The 23,704-nt window shown below is 36.6% G+C and overlaps 2 protein-coding genes across 2 annotated transcripts in view; both read right to left on the bottom strand.

The window, feature by feature from the left end:
- Positions 1 to 11,584: 11,584 nt before the first annotated feature.
- Positions 11,585 to 14,093, bottom strand: LOC141642393 (F-box/FBD/LRR-repeat protein At1g13570-like). The gene is made up of 3 exons (XM_074451175.1): positions 13,934 to 14,093; positions 12,786 to 13,723; positions 11,585 to 12,527 (listed from the first exon to the last, which is right to left on the bottom strand). The coding sequence occupies exons 2-3, from the start codon at positions 13,704 to 13,706 to the stop codon at positions 12,036 to 12,038; spliced, it is 1,413 nt and encodes a 470-aa protein (XP_074307276.1). The 5' UTR covers positions 13,707 to 13,723; positions 13,934 to 14,093; the 3' UTR covers positions 11,585 to 12,035.
- LOC141642394 (uncharacterized) overlaps positions 11,585 to 23,704 on the bottom strand; it is a 41,596-nt gene continuing 29,476 nt past the window's right edge. The window contains exon 4 of the transcript XR_012543300.1: positions 11,585 to 11,985. The gene's annotated coding sequence lies outside the window, so the exon portion shown is untranslated. The remainder of the gene's footprint in view (positions 11,986 to 23,704) is intronic.

A 23,704-nucleotide genomic window follows, 5' to 3' on the forward strand; every position in this document is an offset into this window, starting at 1 on the left:
GACAAGAGCGGTAGTCTCCATAAAGAAGCAGGCGTCGTCGCAGTCACCCCAAGTAGTAGACGCCACGGCAGTCACCCCAAGAGGTAGACGCCGTCGCAGTCACTCCAAGTGGTAGACACCACGGCCGTCATCAAGAGATAGATGCCAGCTCATACTGTCACACCGACAAGAGCGGCAGTCTCCGTGAAGAAGCAGACGCTGGCTCACACTGTCACACCGACAAGAGCGGCCGCCATTACCAATAAGCAGACGCTGGCTCACACCGTCACACCGACAAGAGCGCCAATCACCCTCAGGAAGCAGGTGCCGCGGCAAAGTGCGGCCAGCGCGATTGGTACTCGCGAGAACGATCAAAACGCCTTAAAAGCGTTTAAACACGGTTGGGATGCGCACTCTAGACTGCCTCGGCCAAGCCAGAGGCAAAGTGAAGACGCTAAGTACAGTTGATACGCTCAACTATTAGCGCAAGGAAACTCAAAGTGAAGTAAAGACCTCGGCCAAACCGAAGAAAATAAAAGGGAAACGAACTCTTATTAAAAATGATAAGTTACAAGTGAGGAGAATACAGACGACGGCCGTCCCCATAAGGATAAGCCAAAACACAACCTACCAAAGTTGTACAAAATACAAGGAAAAGAAAAACAAAAGATTACAGGTATCATATGAAGCGCCAAAAGTGGCAGGGAGGGAAGGCTTAATAATTGGCTCCCGAGCATTTGAAGGCCGTCCGAGACGCCGGTGAGCCCGGTGACGACCGCCCGTCTCCCTATGCCGTTCTTTCGCTCGCCATCAGCAGCAGTAGCAGCATCTTCTTTGATGGGCAGCCCAGCGGCGTTCTTAGCAGCCTCAGCTTCAGCAGCCTCAGCCTGAGCCTCGGCAGCATCAGCTGCCCTTGCCCTCACGGCTTCCTCCTTGGCCGCCTTAGTCTTCTCAGCGAGGGTTGCACTCTCCGCGGCCGCCTCTTTTTCTATCTTCACCCTCACCGCCTCCTTGGCCTTCTCCTCCACGGCCTTCTCCTTGGCTTCGAGCTTATCGTCAAACAGCTCGTCAAATTTGGCCCACGGAAAGGAACCAGGAAGAGGGAAGAGCTCCTCAATCACTTCCCTGGCAGCTTCTTCGGCCAGATCCCGGAACTCGGTGCACATGTTAGGGAGCATTTCGGTTTGGAGCATCTCGATGTCGTCCTCCTTTTGTCTAATAATGGCCTCCTTGCTCCGAATCACCTTCCCCTGGATCTGAAATCTGCCCCTGAATTCATTCCTCTGCTTTGGAGATAAAGGTCGGCATGCCTCGAACAAGGTCGCACTTATCCAAGAACTTTGCAACTTCGGCGCGCAGCGAGCCTCGGCCTTGGCTCTCTCAAAGAAGGACCTCCTTTTCAGCGTCCTCCCGAGCTTCCTCTCGCCCAAGAGCGCTTTCTCAAAGCATCTACCCTAAGCCTCGCTCATTGAGGAGATCCGCTTCGCCTTCGTGGCCACCTTCCTAGTGGCATCAAGCTCAAAAGCGGACCGAGTCACGGCCTTCTCTCGCTCTATAATACGAGCACCGGTCGCTCGTTCCATCTCGCCGACTCCTCGATCAACCTCGCGCTTTCCGCTACAAGCCGGGTGGAGGAAACCTTCTGGGATGAAGGGTCAGTGTGACGTTTCGATCACCAGCCTGCAGTCGGGAGGGGGAAGCCTTCTGGGATGAAGAGTCAACGGTGACGTTATAATCACCGGCATGTGCGGGTCTCTCCTCCACTTGCTGCTCATTAAGAGCGACGGCCGACAGCGGCTGATCTGCAAAATTTAACAAAACCATCAGTATCAACATACAGACACGCCGAAAAACCCTTCATCAGCAGCGCCTAATGAACCGGCCAAATCTGAGCCACAGAGTAGATCAGTACCATGCTTGGCCTTCTTGGCCGAAGGACGCATTTCCTCGCCGATGAGCGAAGCGGCGAACGGCGGTAGAGGTGTCCCCTTTCTCTTACGGACAAGGGAGGCCCCTCCTCGTCGAGTCCTCCCCATTGGTGATATCAACGATCTCCACCGTTGCCTTCGAACGGGGGGAGTAGGAGGTGGAACTGATGTCGACGCCATCGCCGCCGAAGACTTTGTTTTTCGCGTATGGCGCGGCATGTTACTAACAACCTTCGCCTGGGCCTCCACCACATTCAAGCTCCTCAGCCGCCGCTGATCCATGAGATCATTCGGCGACGTCCTGCGATCATGGGCAAGAGCCTTGGGGTGCAAGTTAGCAACGGTTTTATCTTTTGTGCGGCCCATTCTCTCGGAGAATATTCTCGGACAGTCCGGTCCAAAGTGGTCTGCGAAGGAAACAAAGCAAGAATTAAATAGAAGAAATAAATCGAAACTCGAGAAACAGGAACATTGAGGGCGGCGATAGGCCTCGCACCGACCCCACTCACCCTGTGCTAGGGCCGGTATGAGGCCGACATGACAGAGCGGCTCATCCTGGAGGATGATCTGCGTTGGGGGAATCCATCTTTTCGGCACCCCACTCTTGTCCGCCTCGAAGAGCCTCATCGCGCCTTCTCATCCTTCTTAAGAAGGACCTTGCAAGCATCCATCTTGAGCTTCTTCCGGTGACCCATCCGTCGTGCTCCGCCTTAGTTTCACACCGCAAATTAACTTGGTCTTTGAAAGGAGCGGGGCGCGGGTAGTCATCCAAGCACCTTAACATACACCCACCGACCTTGCCGGCCTTTGCGGGAAGAAAGCTTGCCAACAGAGACATAACCCCGCTCCGTTTGCACACCGTACCATCCGACGCGCCGAGAGATTGATGGCGGAGTGAGTGAAGCCGGCGGAATAAATTCACCGTTGGGGCCTCTCCCTTGAAGAGACAAAGCCAGACAAAGCCGACTATGGTCCTCACAGCCAACGGGTGCAGTTGGGCAACAGCAACGTTCATGGCCCTAATAATGGCCATAACGTACTCATTCAGCGGAAACCGGAGCCCGTACTCCAAGTGCCGCATGTATACACCGGTGTAGCCCGGCGGAGGGCAACAGACGGCCTGACCCTCCTCAGGGATAACAATCTTATATCCCCTGCCAAAGAAAAAATGGCCCTCGAAAAATCTCTCGCCGGAACAACTGGCGAGCTTATGGGTCCAAGCATGGTCAAGGCGGACCTTACAGGCGTCGCCGTGATCCATAACGTACTGCCTCTCCTCATTAGGACGAGCCTTTTCAGCATCACCACCAAAATCGTCCGCGTCGTCATCGACTTCATCATCGTCATCCCATTCCTCCAAATATCGAGGATCAACTTCAGGAGAAGGAGACCTAGGGCCCCCAGACCTTATCGGGATGGCATCTGGTTTCTCCTCCTCATCAAGACGCGACGGAGAACCCCCCAGCGCCGAAGCGCTAGTCCCAGCGTCAGCAGAAGACATGATAGCAATGATTATTTAACAAGAGAAGAAAGGAAATTTGTTTGTTTACCTTGAAGAAAAACACTCGCCGGAGTAGCAACCCTGAAAATTAGAAGACAAAGAAGGCCTTGGAAGTTTAGAGAGAAGAAAATTTTGGAGAATGAAATTGGTGGCCAAATTCACGGAACAACTGCCCTATTTATAGAAAAAAAGCCCATAAAGAAGGACCAATCAGAGAACAGCCCATGAAGCGTCAGCCAATCAGCAAGCAGACACGTGTCGGACATGCAACCACGGAATGTCAATCGTCGCAACAGTTAAACGTCAATCAACGCAACAGTGATCAAGCATCTTCAACACGCCATTTCATATCTCTGCCTATTCATCTTCCTCAACAAATTCCTAGGTATCTGCTCTCCGCCGGCCACACGATTAACCATGCTATGGAGCAACCTACTGGGGGCAATCAAAAGCAACGGCTAAGACTCCCAACCCTGGTCTCGGCCAGCGTCACTTCCTTTTCCACATCGGATGCCCTTTACACATCCATGCGGAGGGGGGATATATATGGTACGGCCTGATAAGAACCAGGCCGAGATAGAAGAAGTCGATACAGAAAAGTTTCATAAGTTACTTTCGCAGAATATACGCTCAGCATACATCGGAGCCCATACCACGGCATAGACTACGCTGGGGGCAAATTGATGGGGCATATTCTGCACCGCTGACCAAGTCAACATATTGAGCAAGGTCAAGGATATCCACAACAAGTCAACGACTCAGACAGCTTAGCCGATGAAGCCTATCGGCCTGTCACCTCGGTCTCGGCGTGGCAACCAGCCAGCCGGGACACATATCCGCGTACTCATATCCAAGACTCTCGGCCGGCCTGCCATGGGTCCAGCGGCCGAGGGTAGAACGGTCTTTCCACCTGCTAGCCACTTGGCCACTTGGCCACTACGTGACAAAAGGTGAAAGTCTATAAATACTCCTCAACCCTCATTGAGGAGGGAATCCACAAATTAACCTAAGAATCACTATTCATCTGGTAATATCTTCCTTATCTCTCTACAATATATCCTTAGCCAAGTACTAACAACTTATCCCATTAAGTTCACTGACTTGAGCGTCGGAGTGAGTACGTTTGGCACAAAGCCAAGCCCTCAGTTCGTTCATTGTTGCAGGAGAGGCCGAGAGGAACGATAGAGACGTGAGGAATCCAACTCGAGACATCATTCTACAAACCACGGGTGGTAACAATACTTGCTCTGGAATTACACCCGGAACAAAGGTAATGCGGCTTCATCAAACCTATAGATTATAAAGAGTAAATAGATGCATTTTGAAAATTAAAGAATAAATGTTCTAAACAAATGCTCATTATAATGAGATTTTCTCTTTTTATTGAGAAAAAAAATTGAAACACAATAAGTTTTATTTGTTTTATAGATAAAATCTCAAACATTATTATATATTAACTATATATTTTTTATTTTGCAATTAAAATAAAAAATTATACAAACAGGCCGTGCGAAGCACAGGATACTACCTAGTATATATATATAACTGGGTTTAAACGCTGTGGATGCGCCACGTGGCATTTCAACTTTAATTACCATCATTAATTACAGCTGATCATTAAATAAGAACGTAATAAATGCAGCATAAATCTCAGCAAAGTATTAGTTATAGTTTAATAAATGTTATTATAAAATTACATCAAATAATTACTGTGGTTTAATTTTAAATTATTAAAAAACTATTTTGACAAAAATTATAAAATGTAAATCATTGCGTTTAGTGCGAAAAATGCTTTCAATAGAGTATAATTTTCATTATATTTAATGAAATATTTTGATATGCATAGATGATTAAAGTGAGTATCTCAAAATGCTTTACATTTATGTAAAAAAACATTTAAGAAAATTATAAAACCTAGACCATTAAATCCATCAAGAAAAATATATTTGGAAGAGTCATTGTATTTATTACAAACAAAACTTAAAGCTAACTACAAAAGATAAGCTTTTATAGTGTGGAAATGAAAAAGTTATATTGCGACAAAATAAATACACTAGAGATTTTTTTGTGAGGGTTTAAGTAATGTGATAAAGAGTATGTATGTACACAGTGATCACGAGTGCATTCGAATAATCAAAATAAAAGTAATGATTATTACGTACAATAGTGCTATAAACGACATGAAAAAGTAGAAAACATATTACATTTTTCTTTAATAGTTTCAATTAAATATGTATACGTCAAGTATAAAACGACATTGATTATGGCTAACTAGATATTACTTTTAGTTAAATATTTTATATGTTACTCCGTATTTTTTAAATACTTTTAATTTAAACCTCAAAAAATAATATTTGAGAATGTTCAACATATTTTATTTATAGGTAAAATCTTAAACATCATTATATATACTCCGTAGTTGTTTAAAAAAAATGTGCAAATTTCTAATAGTTATGTTTGATACATAGCACATGCAAGACACAACCAAAACATTCGAATAAGTTTAGTTTGGACCTGATATGTTTGCTAATAGCTATGTTTGATACATAGCACATGCAAGACACAACCAAAACATTCGAATAAGTTTAGTTTGGACCTGATATGTTTGCTCCATAAATTTCACACGGTATACAAAAAAAATTGAAAAGTGTCTATAATTATATTCACATCATTTTGAACATATATTAGCTAATTTGGAGCATAAATCTAATTTAAGAACTGAATGTTGATTGTTACATTATTCAAATACATTTTATTATAATTAATACTCCCTTCTATTCAATATAAACTTCCCTATTTTTTTTTTCTGCCTATTCACAATAAGTTCCCTATTTCCTTTTTTGGTAAGTATTTGTGTGGTCCAAATTTCATTGTATGGTGGGGTAGTGTATTTGTGTGGTCCAAATTTATTTATATGGTGGAATAATGTGTTTCCTTAATTTTTGTGTCAAAATGAAAGAGGAAGTTTATTGTACATAGGAGGGAGTATGATATTTGATTAGTTACAAAATTATTTATAAAACGTTGATCATGCATAAATAATTATACTTATTAGTTACTCCGTATAATTAAAATTGCATGTATTTATTTTAATACTGTTCCGGGTGTAATTCCGGAGCAGAATTATGACTACTTAAGCTTGTAGAATGACGTCTTTGCTTGTCTCTTCCTTTCGCTCTCTCCTGTAAGGATGAACAAACTGAGGGCTCGGCTTGGTACCGAGCGTACTCACTCCGACGCTCAAGTCAGTAAACTTAAAGAGATAAGTTGTGTGTTAACTTGGCAAAGTGTATTGTAGAGAGATAAGGGAGTTTATACCAGATTTTCAGTTAGTTTTTGGATCCTTTTCTCAATGAGAGAAGTGGAGTATTTATAGACTTTCACCTTTTGTCACGTAGTGGCCAAGTGGCCAAGTGACTAGCAGGTGGAAAGACTATCTTACCCTCGGCCGAGGGACCCATGCCGGGCCGGCAGGCCTAGCTGACTCCATGCCGAGGGGACTGGATGTGAGTACGCGGATATGCCTCTCGGCCGGCTGGTTGCCGAGACCGAGACCCAAGTGACAGGCCGACGGGCTATGTCGGTTAGGCTGTCTAATACGTTGACTTGCTGTCTTTTAGCTTTGACCTTGCTCAATGTGTTGACTCGGTCAGCGGGTGCAGAATATGCTCCATCAAATACATTGAAGTTAAAACTAAAAAAAATAAGATTTGAGAAAGATTAATTTATTTTATTTATAAACAAAAATATTAAATGTCATATATGAATTATATTATTTTTCTTCAATTATAATAATAAAAGTTTCAAACAGGCCGCGCGAAGCGCGGGATACTACCTAGTTGATAGCGGGGTTTGTCGTACTCCCCCAATCAAACAATTTACTCAACTAATGTAGTAGGGTAGTCGAGGTCGAATCCACAAGGAGCAAGGGTGATTACTAATTGTTTAAATTCTTATGTTTAGCTAAGTCGCCAATAAAAGATGAGGTTGTTATATTAATGCTACCTAAAACAAAATGAAATGCAAACTTAACAAAACAAAGGTAAATGAGCAAGAAAGAAGGACAAGGTGTAGTTCAAATGATTAAAAGGCCTAGAACTCGGTTCTCCCACAACAATTCGTAATTCCACATACTAATTCCCTAGGCTAATCATTCGGGTAGACAAGTAAGGAGGAGATGGCTCTAATTCGCCTAAGACCCCCCCTCTCGGGTTCGAAGTAGGACAGTAGCACTACCCACCAACCCTCCTCTCGGGTTCGAAGGTCGGAATCCTTAACTCAACACCCAACAACCCAAAAACGTGCACTTTTCCAAGGAGGTCAAGAAATCGGTCAAGGTCATTAAGCCCCCATCGTATTCCGGGTCATCCCACTCCCTCTCTCGAGGGTCGATTTCAAACGCTAGTCTAGAGGTACACTCCCTTAGTTCTCCCTTTCGGTCTCAACTAAGGTTAGCGATAAGACCAAATTCCGGGTACCCGATTCCCAACCTAACCAACTCTCGTTGGTGGACAAGGGTCACAAGTCGACACTACCCAAAAATCGATCCTTAAACCATGTAATTCCTCTAAACTACCCTCACCAATTTCCCCAAATAATTAGCCTTCATGAGATTCAATTAGTGAAATTACTCATGTCGGGTCAAATCGAGTCCTAGTAGAAGACTACTCACTAATCATGTTTTTAAAGGCAATAGAGACAATAAAGATGGAATCTTTATGCATAATCATGATGGAAGTACAAATTCTACTACTAATCATGCAATAATCCAACTTAAATTATAAGGAAAAACAATTTAATTCAAGAGACAATGAAGATTAAACTAAAGGCACAAACTTTAACTCAATAAACTCAAAGACTCAATCTTTAACATGAGAAATTCAAAGATTCAATCTTGTAAACAACAATGGTGAATAGAGAAAAGATGAACAAGAGAGAGAATAACAACAATCTAACATAAACAATTAAGATTAAACTCGAAAGAAAAACAAATGTAAACAAATGAAATTAAGAAGAGAAATTATACCAACTCAATAGCAAAGAAAGGAACTTGGATTGAAATATGGAAGGATTCTTCAATTCTCCAAATACAACCCAAAATTATTAATTGTAAACTAATGAAAAGAGAAGAACTTGAATGAACAAAAGAAGAATTAAACTAATAATTAAAGAAAGATAACAACTTTTTATTGAATGGAAATAAGAGAGGAAATATGAGGGTTTTACAATATTGAGAGAGAATAAGATGAACTAGTCTAATTTCTAAGGTAAAGTAATGGGTAATAATGTCTAAGTGTGTGTTAATGGGTAGTTCTTTTTATACTAATTTATTAATTATAATACTACTAATTACTACTACTACTAATAATAATAATAATCCTAACACACCACACCAACTACACGGCTCCCCAAATAATTGAACAAAAAGTAGACAAAAAAGGACAAAACAAGGAAAAAGGACGATCAGGGGTTCTTTGCGGGTCCACCGGCGGCCGGCCATGTCACCGGTAGCGAGGTCAATGAGAAAAGAGCAGAAATCAAGTGGGATGTGTGTTCTGCCGGTCAGTCGACCGCCGGGGCACCGGTAGAGAACAGCAAGACTGATGCTAAATTGTTGATTTGGTGCGTTGTGCCGGCTGGCCGGCTGCCGGTGCCTATGCCGGTAGCGAGGACTTCACAAAAAGGAGGAAAAAAAGTGTGTGTTCTGCCGGTTGAGGGAGTCGACTGCCGGGGCACCGGCACGGAGAACAAAGCTTCATAAAAACTCAGTGCGAGTTCGAATCTGATTATGCATAGGAGATGGTGGGGTTGCTGTTGTTGATTAATGGTGAGGATTGATTATGGATTGACGGAGGATGGAGTTCAGGTTGTTGCGGGTTGAAGGTGAAGGACGCATGGGACAACAATGGTGATATTCGAAAATGGCGGTGGTGATGTCGAGCTTCTGGACTGGTGGCAGCCATGGTGATTGAAGCCGTTGCTGCTGAGATGTCGCAGATGGAGTTGGGAGTATGAATGACGATGATGACTGGTGAATGATGGTGAAGGTGAAGACGGGTTTGGAGTATGGTGATGTCGGGTTGATGATGAATGATGAAGGTGGCGTGAATTAATGTCGGGTTAAATGGTGCTCTGCTGTTGGTTTAATGGAGGTGGGCAGGGAATGGTGATGATGAAGTTGGTGGTATGTCAATGGTGGTGTGGCAAGATTGGTGTAGTTGTTGCGTGTTGGGGTTGACTTTGTCAAATGGTCAGCTTTGACCATTTCTTTTGTTTTCATTTGATTCACATGCTTTGCTCCATGACCCGTCTCACTCCTCGATTTCCGTTCCCTTTTATTCTTACTCGAATCTCCACTTTATTATATCGCCTCGCCTACAAATTATAAACAATAAAATAATATTAATACTAATGTTATTGAAATCCGACTAATTATTAAATATAATTAAAACGACTAATTATTATAAATTAATAAATAAATGAGCTAATTAGACAATTAAGCACGCAAAATTGAGTCGTAATAAGATATAAATGCGGGGTAAAAAGTGACTAAAATGCTATTCATCACTAGTGTATATGTAAATTGCAGGAATAATATATACTCCCTCCATACCACATCAATGGTAACATTGAGAATCTTGACATTATTCATGGTTATAGGGAATTTTCGATATTATTCTTAGTATATAAGACAAAATATAGTCATGTGAGATCTTGTTTGATTTATCGTCCAGAATGCTATAAGAATATCAAATTTTTATAACTTTTAATAATGTGTAACTAAAGATATTCACGTTGCAAAACATTTCTTGACAAGTGTGAAAAGGTCAATGTTACCATTGGTTTGGTATAGAGGGAATATATGGTTGAATTTGATTTGAATCGGTTGCTAGCAATTTAAGATGAGACACGAAATGACCCAATTTTAAGACCACTCTCAAACAAGATCAGTTGCGAAGTCATGACATTTTGGGCCACCTTAATCCATAGCTAACAAAAAGTTAACATGAACTTTTTGTAAAAGCACAACAGATCCGTCTGAAATAATAAGACAGACAGTTTCATCTCACAAAATACCTATTTAGGAAGTGAGTGGGAAAGTACATGGGGTGTCCCATCACCCATGTGATTTCCACTTGTGAGAGGTCTTATTGTTTCAGAGGTATCTTGCGGTCTGAAGCAAGACGGACTGTTGTAAAGAGGTAAGTAATGACCTCTTTTGCTCAATTTGGCTAATTTGATGACCTAATAGGTGACAAAAAGCAAATGATTAGAAAAATTGGAAAGTGAAAAATGAGTGAGTTGATTACCAAGGTGATCGATAAGTCGCCTTCTAGATAAAAGGGTGCAAATGAGTCAAGGTAAATAAGGTGCGATTAAGAGTAAAAATGGATGGTGACCTAATTAACTTGACTCTTGCTTAGAGGTGGTCTAATAGTCTTGAAATAAATTAAAATGGTCCATAATTATTTTACTGCATTATAGTATAACTAATTTTATAAGACACGAAATAAGCCAGGAAATTGGTCTAAAATCGAACAAGACCGAAAAAGAAATCTGGCGGACCTTACACTCGAAAATTTTCATTCCTCAATCGGATCGAACATTAACCTGATGCGGTCTTAGACTGAAATGGACCGAGAAGTAAGCTATGTCGGTGTTTAGTGTATATGATGAGTAAAAAATTTTTAATGTAAAATATTAATTCGTTTACAAAGTTAAGATTAGTCGTGATAAACATAAATTTTAGTTAATTCAGTCCAGATTTAAATTAAGTAGTCTTAATACGGACCCAAGTAAAGACCGACACCTTAAAAAATAATTACCCCAAATTCCTAAAGGAATTCAGTCTGGGTTCAATCCAAGCCAAATGATTTGGTCGGACTGTTTTTCCGATAGGACACAAACTAGCTCAGCCTTACAGTACATCTTCTGCAACCTATTCAATGCTATCGATATAACTGTGGATGCTGGGTTACTACTACCTCTATATTCTGCTACTGGTATTGAAGTTCAAACTGTCGGAATCGACCACTTGACCAAAGTTTAAAAATTTAAACTTTCTGCAACTTTCCGCCATCCCTGTGCAAACAACCTATGATGCCCTCCCTGCAACTGCATTTAACTAGCTGCTGACTCAGTCTTAGTATACTAATCATATACGTACTAACCAAAAAAACGTTAACAGGGTATGTCCGCAAATATATTTTCACGCAACATTATGTCAAACATTGTTTCAGCATACAATAAACAAAGGAACATCAGATCACTAAAACCAAGTTAGATTGCAAGACAACGCTATCCAATTGAGCACCTACATTCAGGCATTCAGCTACGGCTTGGGAACCTGTGGAGGTAATTGGTCTGATAGTTGTGACTTGTGAAGCAAGAAGGAGCTCAATCTTCTATAGTTTGTTGATGGAAAAAGATAACCACCCCATTGAACATCATAACAGATTTCCGTTCTGAAAGGGATGCCTAACTAAACTAACCTAACCAGATTCATGACGATATCATCAGAACTGAACCAAACGATTAAGCTACAGATCCCATGCGGAAAATACCCAATACAGAAACCTATAATCATGGAACCTCGTAGAGTGTGTGGGAAAAAGCAACCATACCACTCAAAGAAAGAGTACCCTGGCACTTGGTGAAGACCTTTGGAAACTCGACACATGCGTAACAAAATCCAGCTTGACCAGCTTCTCCATTAGTGTTAATTGACTCTTGTTAGGTACAATTACAAGTTTCTCCAAGACAGTCGCACTTCTGAGCAAGAATTCTACAAGTTGAAGCTGATGTTTGCAAGCTTTTCCGTAGCCATGAAGGGTGACAGTCCTCAGTTTTGGCATCACACATGGATTAGAAAGCTCGACAAGAGGCAAATCAGTACTGTCTTTGCAATCCAGACCAGAAAATAAACTAGGGGTATTGCATACACTTTCATTAGTCAAAGATGTGTCTGTGTATATAATGAGTTCTTCCAAGTGTATTGAACTTCTCATCAAATGATAGATGCCCAAGAGGCAGCTTTGACAGAATATACACAAGTGCAAAACTACACGCTTCCATCTGATTTGTAAAAGACGTGAATCATCTATTGAGTGAAGGAATGGCTGCAATTGAAGGAGATTGACATTAGTAATATTTTTTTTTTACTCAAACACTCACCAGTCATTACATCATAGAGGAATATGCCAAACATTAAACAATCCGTAAGAGATTGGTAAAAACAACATAAGCAAAGAGTTAGCTATATAACATAAACCTCGATATAAGCACAATGGTCACTAATCAGAGGAAGCTTATATCTGTCATAAACCAACGAAAAATGCTAGAGACTATATTGTTTTCAAGAAAGACCAAGAACTTACCTCAGAAGCATTACAGGATAATTGGAAAACATCACTACATGAGAACTTCTCCAAAAATAAATTAAACCCTGCAAATTCGTTCTCATCATCCATATCAAAGCACAACTCTTTGAGGTAGACATCTCGAACAGATGAAACATCAATGACCTTTGGTATCCGATTTATTCCCAATTCCAAACTTTTAAGCTTGGGAAAATCCAACAACCAAGGATCAACATCTTTGTCATCTTCTATAATTATAAGAGATAACTTACGAATGTTTGGAGCACTTATACTTTCATACTTGCAACAAAAAGGTTCCACAATACGCAGTTCTTGTAAGGAAGGGCTTCCACAAATAAAATCTTGGAATATCCCGTCAGACATGTCCGTATGGCAAAGTATAAGCTTCTTTAGAGACCCCAAGTTCACTTGAGGTAGTTTACAGATAAAACAGTGGGAGAGTTCAAGTGTAACAAGTGATTGACTTATTAGAAAATCTGGAAAGTCGTCACCGTTAATGAACTCAGAACCAACATCCCGGAAAACAATTTCCTTTGCTTGTTTATCCAAAGCAAACCTCAACCACATTGTTACATCATCACCAGCCTCGCTTTTTGAATGAACCCACTCCAGAAGTAGATGAAATTTATCAATGACGGGTCTTTTGTGAAGCATCAACACGTTGCGGATGAAAATGGGGAACCACTCTGCATCATTGTTTTCCCATGTACAATCCGGATCAATCTTATTGAGGATTTCTTTATCTTCGAACATAAGATTAGACATCAAAGTCCAAAGGTTTCCAAATCTACGAATCAACATTGTTCTAACAGCATCAACAGCGGGCAAATAAGAAAGAATGTGGACAATTACATCATCCGGCATTTCGCTCAACCTATCACGGTTCTTTGAAAAACACTTGCGCTTTTGGGATTTCATAGTTCTCAAGTGATTACCTAACAATAATTTCAATATTAAACCCTAATTCAGAATTAACAAAAACAACCCTAAATCATTTCACACAGAATGTTAATTAGAAAGACGACAATTAATTTGGAAAAAGGGAACGATATAAATGGGATAAAGTGAGTATAGTAAAATTGTGGCAGACTACTGACGCTTAAATAGCAGAATCGTAAATGGAGAATGAGCAAGGCACAATTTACCTGAAGAAGAAGAAGAAATAATCCTTTCGTTTTTCAGTTGACAGTGAAGTGTTTGTGTCGGGTCAATCTCGTTTTGAGTTGGGATGCCAAAGTAGTAGGCTTGTTACTCGTAAAGTCTTTGGACTGAGGTCAGTCAAAGCTCGGTTCGAAATTTGTCAAAACCGATTAGAGTCAATTTCAATTCGAGCTTTACAAATTTCAAATACAGCATCGGATCGGGAAGTTTATTTAGGCTTGTTCTTTATTTTTATTAACCTTTAATTAATAATTTAAGTATTTTGCAATTGTTTTAGGGAGTAGTTTGAAATTCGGGGAAGTGGTGATTTAGCCCCATAACTCTTTATAATTGTGAAATTAAGTCCCATAACTCTTAATTGGAGTAATTTAGACTATATATTAATTCCAGAAACCAAGGAACTTCAATGTAATTAAATAAATATATACAAATTAATTATACCATATAGTTTTTAATCGCTAGGGTCGTGCGATGGATCTGAACAAGGGACTTTGTTGTGCGGAAGCGTGAATACCTTGTGTTGGGCCTTTGCTGCATCTGTGTCCACAACCCATAATAGTACGATATTGTCCGCTTTGGGCTCCCTCAAACCAAGGACCATCATCTTTGACTCGGACCTTGACCTCCCTGGAGGACTCTCCCACTCTACAGCCCCAACTTCTAGACAACCGAAACATCACAAGTCTTGATAACCTCCCCTTAGCCGACACACCATGCTACCACGAGTCGTCCATGTGCCCTTCTTGGGGATTTGCTACACATGCATATCGAACATCCTCTGCATCCAATATACCCTGGATCGGGTCCGTCACTTCAGAAGTCCTAGAACACAAACGGTCTCTGGCATCCAACCTGGAAAGGACCCACCAGACCTGTGGCACCCAATCTCTCCCACTCTACAGCCCCAACTTCTAGACAACCGAAACATCACAAGTCTTGATAACCTCCCCTTAGCCGACACACCATGCTACCACGAGCCGTCCATGTGCCCTTCTTGGGGATTTGCTACACATGCATATCGAACATCCTCTCGCATCCAATATACCCCGGATCGGGTCCGTCACTTCGAAGTCCTAGAACACAAACGGTCTCGGCATCCAACCCGGAAAGGACCCACTGGACTGTGGCACCCAACGATGAAGGGTCCACCTGATCAACAGTTCTAGTACACAAATGGTCTTTGTCCCGCAAGACCTATGACGCCTTTAATCCATTTAACCCTGGACCGGGTCTGCTCAAGGACTCACCCCGAGCTAGGAGTTCCATGCCTTACAGTGTACAACTTCAAGTCTTGGGCTTGCTGATGAATCCTCGTGTCTAGCCCAAGTCAAACCTTGGGCTCTGATACCACTTGTTGTGCGGAAGCGTGAATACCTTGTGTTGGGCCTCTGCTGCATCTGTGTCCACAACCCATAATAGTACGATATTGTCCGCTTTGGGCCAAGCCCTCACGGATTTACTCTTGGGCTCCTTCCCAAGTCGTACTATTATATTTTCTGGACACTTATAAAGATGATCTTCATCTTTATTCTACCGATGTGGGACAAGGGTTTGCACCCTAACAGACTTCAATGTAAATATTATATAGTTTTGGTTGAAGTATAAATTTATAGAACAACGGAATATGGTGATTTTCCTTAAAATAAACATGCCTCATTTATGGTATTAATTAGTATAAAGATGTTAATTATTTTAACATAAGCAAATATAATATAAGTATATTATATTTTGGAAACAATTTTTTTTTTTGGTACATAATATTTTGGAAACTATTAAAAGGCAAATAAATCAAGCTAGATTTCCAAAAAAAATATAATACTCCATAATTATTTCAGTTTGATTAATTTAATGCATATATGTAATATATTTATTTCGAGTAGTGAAAGCCATAGAATTGCCATTGGATATAGTAATATGATAGTAATCACCCATTTGAATAGTCAAAATAACAATATTAGTAGCGAGCGGTAGTAGTGAAAGTAACAGAAGTAATGAAATTATCAATATTTATGTACAGGTAGTGAAAGTAACAATACTTACGTAACAATAATTACGGCGTGAGTAGTGAAAGTAAAATAGTAATAACGAATGTAATAAAAGTAACAATACTAAGAACAATGGAAAGTATATACGAACAATTGGCTAACCAATCGATTTAAGTAAAATATTAATAGCGGGAGTAATGAATTTGTCTCAGAATTTATTTCATTGTAATTTTATGATATACTCCGTATCATAGAAAAATATATTAATGATAAATTTATAAGTTATGTAACTTTAAAGTAGTTTTATTTGATTGAAAATAAATTTTAATTATAAATAGAGTTAGCCCGGGCGAAGCCGGGCACCCATACTAGTACTTATATATAAAGTGAAATTTGACCCCAATTCAAATTGTATCTAATATCTCCCTTGAAATCAATATCTCCTCAATTTCTCCTTAAAATAATAAGAAAAAAAACTTGTACTCTCCATATACGTATTACAATTTCACATTTTCCGTACATAGTTATTTCTTCATAAACGATATACATTCTTCAAACTTCTGTAACAAAAAAAAATCAAAGGAGTAGCAACCATAAGCAAACACTCCCATGTCTGATATGTCTATATATTGAATAACCATATAATACACCAACACAAATTCTCACTTTAGACGGACACTTTCCGTCTAAAGTTGTACACAGATACTGTCCCACTTGCCCTCTCAGTTGCATTTTGTGAGAGAGTCACTGTCTACAACTTTAGATGGATAGTGTCCGTTTATAATGAGGCAGATTGATATACTAACTAATGAACATAAATATTTCTCTAATTAATCTAATTTAGTAACAAAATAAGACGATCTAAATGATAATAACAAGAATATATTACCTTTTGAGTAAGGTAAGATTAGATTGGGGTAGAAATTGAGGTTTAGCTATTGAGATTTTGAGGAGAATTTGGTGAGAATTTAAATTGGGGCCAAATTGCACTTTTTGTATAAGTAATGGGGCTAAATTACTACAATTGAGAGTTATGGGGCTTAATTTCACAATTGTAAAGAGTTATGGGGCTAAATCACCACTTCCCCTGTTTTAAATCAAATGTTATTTTTTTTTTTTTGGTACATAAATCAAATGTTATTTTAACATGGCTCGTTTATGATTATATTTTTTTATTATAATTGTTCAGTAATTTATATTTTTATTTGTCAAAATATATTTATTTTTACATTGATTTTGGAAGTAAAAAAATAAAGAAAATAATGATTTTGCAATTGTTTTACGGAGTGCAATTTACAAAAATTAGTTGGATTAGATTTCGTATTTGGTTTTACATCGACCGACCATATGGATTACATAAAAATATTTAGAGGTGACAAACGGGTCAATCAGACATTTCGGTTCAGGTTCTTTCAGATCGGGTTATTTCGGTTTATCTTTTTTTCGATTTCAGTTCGGTTCAACTCAAGTTGGACTCAGTTTTCACCTATAATCGGTTGTAGATATTTCGGGTCGGTTCAGGTTCGAGTTGGGTCAATATCGGTGCAAATAAGGTTCGAATCGGGTCAATATCAGAGCAGATGATATTCGAGTCAGATCATAATCTGATCGAATGTCAAGGGATTAGGTCTTTATTTAAAACATTGGATATAATACAAATATTTTTTTTTTTAAAAAGTAATAAGTAATGTTTTTTTTGTATAACTACGATATAATATTAATTCATTGATGTCAAGAAGGTGACACTCATGTACAAAAAGACACCCTAGATGTAACGCTTAAATACATTCGGGTCATTTTGGATTTCAATGTTGGGTTTCTGTCATCAATGTACGGGTTGAAATCGGTTCAGGTATATATCGGTTCAGATTAAAACAATTCAGGTTGAAACAGTTCAGGTTCATTCGATCTTGGGTCTATTTCGAATATTACAAATTCGGTTCGATTTCGAATCAATTCGGGTCGATTCAGGTTTCGGGGTGAGGTTCAGTTATACCTTTCGGGTGTACGGTCAGGTGTCGATTTAAGTATTTTAGATCGGTTTTTCGAGTTCGGTATACTTTTGCCCGGTCTAGAAATCTCTATATATATATAAAAGAGAGTTTTTTCGAGCGATCTGAGAGCGTCCACATCATCAAAATTCAATTTAGGAAAGTATAATTTTTGATGTAAAAAATAAAGTAGAGAATCTTTTAATTATTATAATATGTATATTTCCTAAATTATATTCAAGTGATATTTCTAATTTTTATATCAAACTTTTACATTTCATTTTGCAAAAAAATATCGTTAAAAAAATTATGAAAATAATATAATTAGCTTTGTGGTAAAAAATGTTATCATTAGAGTATAGATTTCATATTATTTGCACATATTAAAGATGGTGTACTTTTTAATATGTAAAATTGTGTACTTTTTAGTATGTTTTGTCCCACATTGGAAAATAAGTAGGTGTGATGAATATACTACATATAAATAGTAGAATTGTCCCACATCGAAAGATTAGTATAAGGTAGTGTGATCCTATGATTATAAATAGGAGACATATTTGGAACTTATGTATCAACCCAAAATTTTTTGAGTCTCTTAAATATTGTTTAAAAGAGCTCTCTTAAAATTTTCTATTATTATCTCTACGATATGATATAAAAAATAAAGTGGAGATTGATGATAACTGCTCGGGAAAGAGTTAAGAACATGAACAAGAGAAGCAAAAATCACTTAATATTGGTGTCACATAGACAACCTATAATGAACAATATTACAACATACACAAAGTTAAAGTACAATACAAAACAAAGAGTTTTTACTAATGGTTGTCTCCTAACACAGTACAAAACTAAAGATTTTACTAATAGTTGTCTCCTGAATGCACTAATAGAGCGTTAATGTGTCATTATATGTACGATATAGAAATCCTTATCTAATAAACATCGATCGAGACTAAGTGGGTTTACCTTCAAAGAAAAATAATACGTATACAATAATGGCTTTTTTTAAGAAGAGACATTTACTTCTTGGTATGTTATATCTTTCACATTGAAAAATAATGTAGGCATGACGAATATACTACGTCTAAATAATTAAATTATGTATCTCACATCGAAAGAATAGTATATAAAAGATATGTACTTTTTAGTAGGGTGAAATTTAAATAGGAGGCATCCTTGAAACTTAGGTATTAACACAAAAAAAATTATATATAAAAGATATGTACATTTTAGTATGTTATATGTCCCACATTGAAAAATAATATAGGTGTGGTGAATATATTATGTATAAATAATAGAATTGTCTCATATATATATACATTTTCATATTATATTAAAGTGATGTTTATAATTTTGATATAAAAATTTTATATTTCATTTGACAAAAAAGTATCGTATGAAAATTATATAATTAGATGGTGACAAAAAAATGCTATCATTAGAGTGTAGATTCTATTGTATTTTCTCATTATTAAATCGAGTTGATGTCAAAGTAAGTGCGTAAAAAAATGGTGTACTTAGTATGTTATTTGTCCAACATTGAAAAGTAATGTAAATGTGGTGAATATACTATGTATATATATATTAGAATTGTCCCACATCGGAAGATTACCATAAGGCAGGGTGATCTTATGATTATAAATAGAAGTCATATTTCAAAATGTTTTGGGTCTGTTAAATATTGTCTTGGAGAGCTCTTAAAAGTTTATATCATTATTTTTTACCTATAGATTTTATAAGTTCCACATTGAAAAATAATATAGGTGTGGTAAATATACTACGTTTAAATAATATAATTAAAATTGTATTAAAAAAAGTTCTATTATTAGAGTATAGGTTCATATCATTTGCATATATTTTAATTATGATAAAAAAAAATAGAAAATAAACGTATGAATATTAATAGATAATATAGTATTTGCTTATTATTAAATCGGGTTGGATGTCGAATTAGGTTCAAAAAATATGGTGTACTTTTAAATATGTTATTCGTCTCACATTGAAAAATAATGTAGGTGTGATAAATATATACTACGTATAAATAGTTGAATTGTCCCACATCAGAAGATTATCATAAGGTGAGGTGATCCCATGATTATAAATAAAATATGGAATTAAGAATTAGATGATGAAATGTTTGTGTAATAGATTACAAAAGAAAAAGGAGTCATAAGTCATAGGAGTAATGACGAAAGTTGTCAAATGGTATTCTTGGAAAGAAAAAGGTGAACACAGGGTACCATTTGTAACACAGGGTACCATTTGTAGAAACTTAAAATTAGGGGTACCATGTGTAATCTATCAAAGTTCAAGGGTACCATGGGAAATTTCCAATATTATAATGATATAGTCAATTAAATTTTCATTTAAAAGAGAGAGATATCCGTACCAATAAAACAATAAAGGGTATATTATTCTTTAATTGTTATTTTATTGTCATGCCATCAAACTTAACGTCCATTTAACAACCTTTACATTAGGGGGTACCATAGGCAAAAAAATGGAACCTTAAGGGTACCATAGGCAGATTCTTAAAAGTAGGGGTAACATGGAAAATCTGACAAAATTAAGGGGTACCACGGACATTTTCGTATCTCAATTATGATAAAAAAAATGAAGAAAAACAACGTACAAATATTAATGGAGAATACTTGATCATATTATTAAATTTAAATATAACTATTATATATAATGAGTAGCAATTGTCCGTATTCGGTATTCGGGATCTGGTTGGATGTCGAATTAATTGCAAAAAAGATGGTATAATTCTGAGTATGTTATTTGTCCCACATTGAAAAACAATGGACGTTTGATGAATATATACTACGTATAAATAGTAGAATTGTCCCACATCAGAAACATAATTCAAGTTTGGTGAATATATTACTTATAAATAGTAGATTGTCCCACATCGAAAGATTAGTATAAGGTGGGGTGATTATATGATTATAAATAAGAGTTAACTCACGTATATATTAATCTTTTATTTTTTTTAAAAAAGATATTTTAATAATATGTAAACAAATCATTAGACATAGAATGTAAATATTAAACTCTTATAACATTTTTTTTCCATTATAAATAAGTTAATTACCCCGTTGCAACGCACGGGCACTCAAACTAGTCTAGTCTAGTATATATATATAAAAGAGAGTTTTTTCGAGCGATTCTAGAGCGTCCACATCATCAAAAATTAATTTAGGAAAGTTTCATAAATAATATTTTCCACATAAAAAATAAAGTGGAGAATCTTTTAATTATTATAATATCTAGATTTCCTATTTTATATTCATGAGAAGTTTCTAATTTTTATATAAAAACTTTGACATTTCATCTGGCAAAAAAATGGTTATAAAAATTATGAAAATAATATAATTAAATTTGTGGTAAAAAATGCTTTCATTAGAGTATAGATTTCATATGATTTGCACATACGAGTATTAAAGATGGTGTACTTCTCTTAATATGTTATATGTCCCACATTGAAAAACAATGTTAGTGTGGTGATTATAATACGTATAAATTATATAATTGTCCCACATCGAAAGATTAATATAAGGTGGGTGATCCTATGATTATAAATAGAAATCATCATTGGAACCTATATACCAACCAAAAACCTTTTGAGTCTCTTAAGTATTGTTTTGGAGAACTCTTAAGAGTTTATATCATTATCTTCACAGTATGATATATACATATTTTTTCTATATTATGTATTATATTCAAGTGATGTTTATAATCTTTATATAAAAACTTATACATCTCATTTGCCTCAAAAGTATTATAAAAAAACGTGTGAATATTAATAAATAGTACTCCCTCCATTCAAGACCAAATACAACATTTTCATTTACACACTTAGCTTGCCAAGACACAAATTACAACGTAAATATCTTTAAGTTTACATTATAAAAAATTTAAAGTTTGATGTTCTCATTGTACTTTATAGGTGAATCAAATAAGATCCCACATGACCATATTTTGTCTTACATATTGCAAGAAATCGTAAAAATTCTATTCGTTCATGAATAGTGTAAAAAAAAGGAATGTTGTATTTGGTCTTGAATCGAGGGAGTATAGTATTTGCTCATTATTATTAACCTGGGTTAGATGTCGAATTATGTGCGAAAAAGATGGTGTATTTCTAAGTATGTTATTTGTCCCACATTGAAAAATATGCTGGTGTGGTGAATATATTACGTATAAATAATAGAATTGTCCCACATCGAAAGTTTAGAATAAGGTGGGTGATCATATGATTATAAATAGAAGGCATCCTTAGAACCTAAATACCTACCCAAAACCTTCTGAGTCTCTTAAGCATTGTCTTGGAGAGCTCTTAAGAGTTTATATCATTAACTCCACGATATGATATATATATTTTTTATATTATGTCCAAGTGATGTTTATAATTTTTATATAAAAACTTATACATCTCATTTAGCAAAAAAGTAACATAATTGTTTTTTTTGAAAAATTATATAATTAGATTCGTGGTAAATAAATGCTAGCATTAGAATATAGTAGAGCTCTTAAGAGTTTATATCATTAACTCCACGATATGATATATATATTTTTTATATTATGTCCAAGTGATGTTTATAATTTTTATATAAAAACTTATACATCTCATTTAGCAAAAAAGTAACATAATTTTTTTTTTTGAAAAATTATATAATTAGATTCGTGGTAAATAAATGCTAGCATTAGAATATAGTATCATATTATTTGCACATATTTTAATTACGATAAGAAGTTAAAAAAAATGTACTATACGAATATTAATAAATAGTACTCCTATAGTATTTGCTTATTATTATTAAACTGGGTTAGATGTCGAATTAGGTGTGAAAAAGATGGTGTATTTCTAAGTATATTGTTTGTCCCACATTGAAAAATAATGTAGGTGTAGTAAATATATTACATATAAATAGTTGAATTGTCTCACATTAGAAGATTATCATGAGGTGAGGTATCACATGATTATAAATATGAGTCATAACTTAGGGGTATCAACCCAAAATCTTTTGAATCGCTTAAAAATTATCTTAGGGAGTTCTTATAAGAGTTTGTATTAACGGCAAACCTTAGTTACAACAATACCATACAAATATTAATCACGTATATATTTATAAAAGCGATTATATATTACTATATTAGTGATATTATAATGTTTATTTTAAGACAGTCGATAGTATAATAACATTAATTAAAACAAAGTCATAATTAAAAAATAAAATGGGTGCTAAATATACATAAATTTGTTTGTGTCATATAATGATAATCTCTGCACTAAAATAGAAAATTTATGAATTATAATACAATCAAGTGTTGCATAAAAAGATCTTGAATTCACAAACAAATCAATAATGAGCTTTTTTACTTTGATAAATAGTAGAATTAAATCTTTTTAAATTTCAAATATAGGTAATTATTATGCCTCATTACATTTGAGTAACTAAAATACATCATAATTTTTAACCATTAATCAAAATCGCACCAGGAAAAGAAAATATTTTGCATTTGTTTATACATTCTATTGCTCCCTCAATTACATCTTAAAAGTCGTGTTAGGAAAAAAAATGTAATTTAAATCATATCATTTGTACATATTTTAATTATGACAAAAAATGGAAAAAAATGTACGAATATAAATAGATAGTATAATATTTTCTCATTATTAAATCGGGTTGGATATCGAAATAGGTGCAAAAAAGATGGTGTACTTTTTCGTGTGTTATTTGTCCCACATTGAAAAATAATGTAGGTGTGGTAAATA

The sequence above is a fragment of the Silene latifolia genome, chromosome 2, assembly GCF_048544455.1.
Source record: "Silene latifolia isolate original U9 population chromosome 2, ASM4854445v1, whole genome shotgun sequence".
NCBI classification, from domain to species: Eukaryota; Viridiplantae; Streptophyta; class Magnoliopsida; order Caryophyllales; family Caryophyllaceae; genus Silene; species Silene latifolia.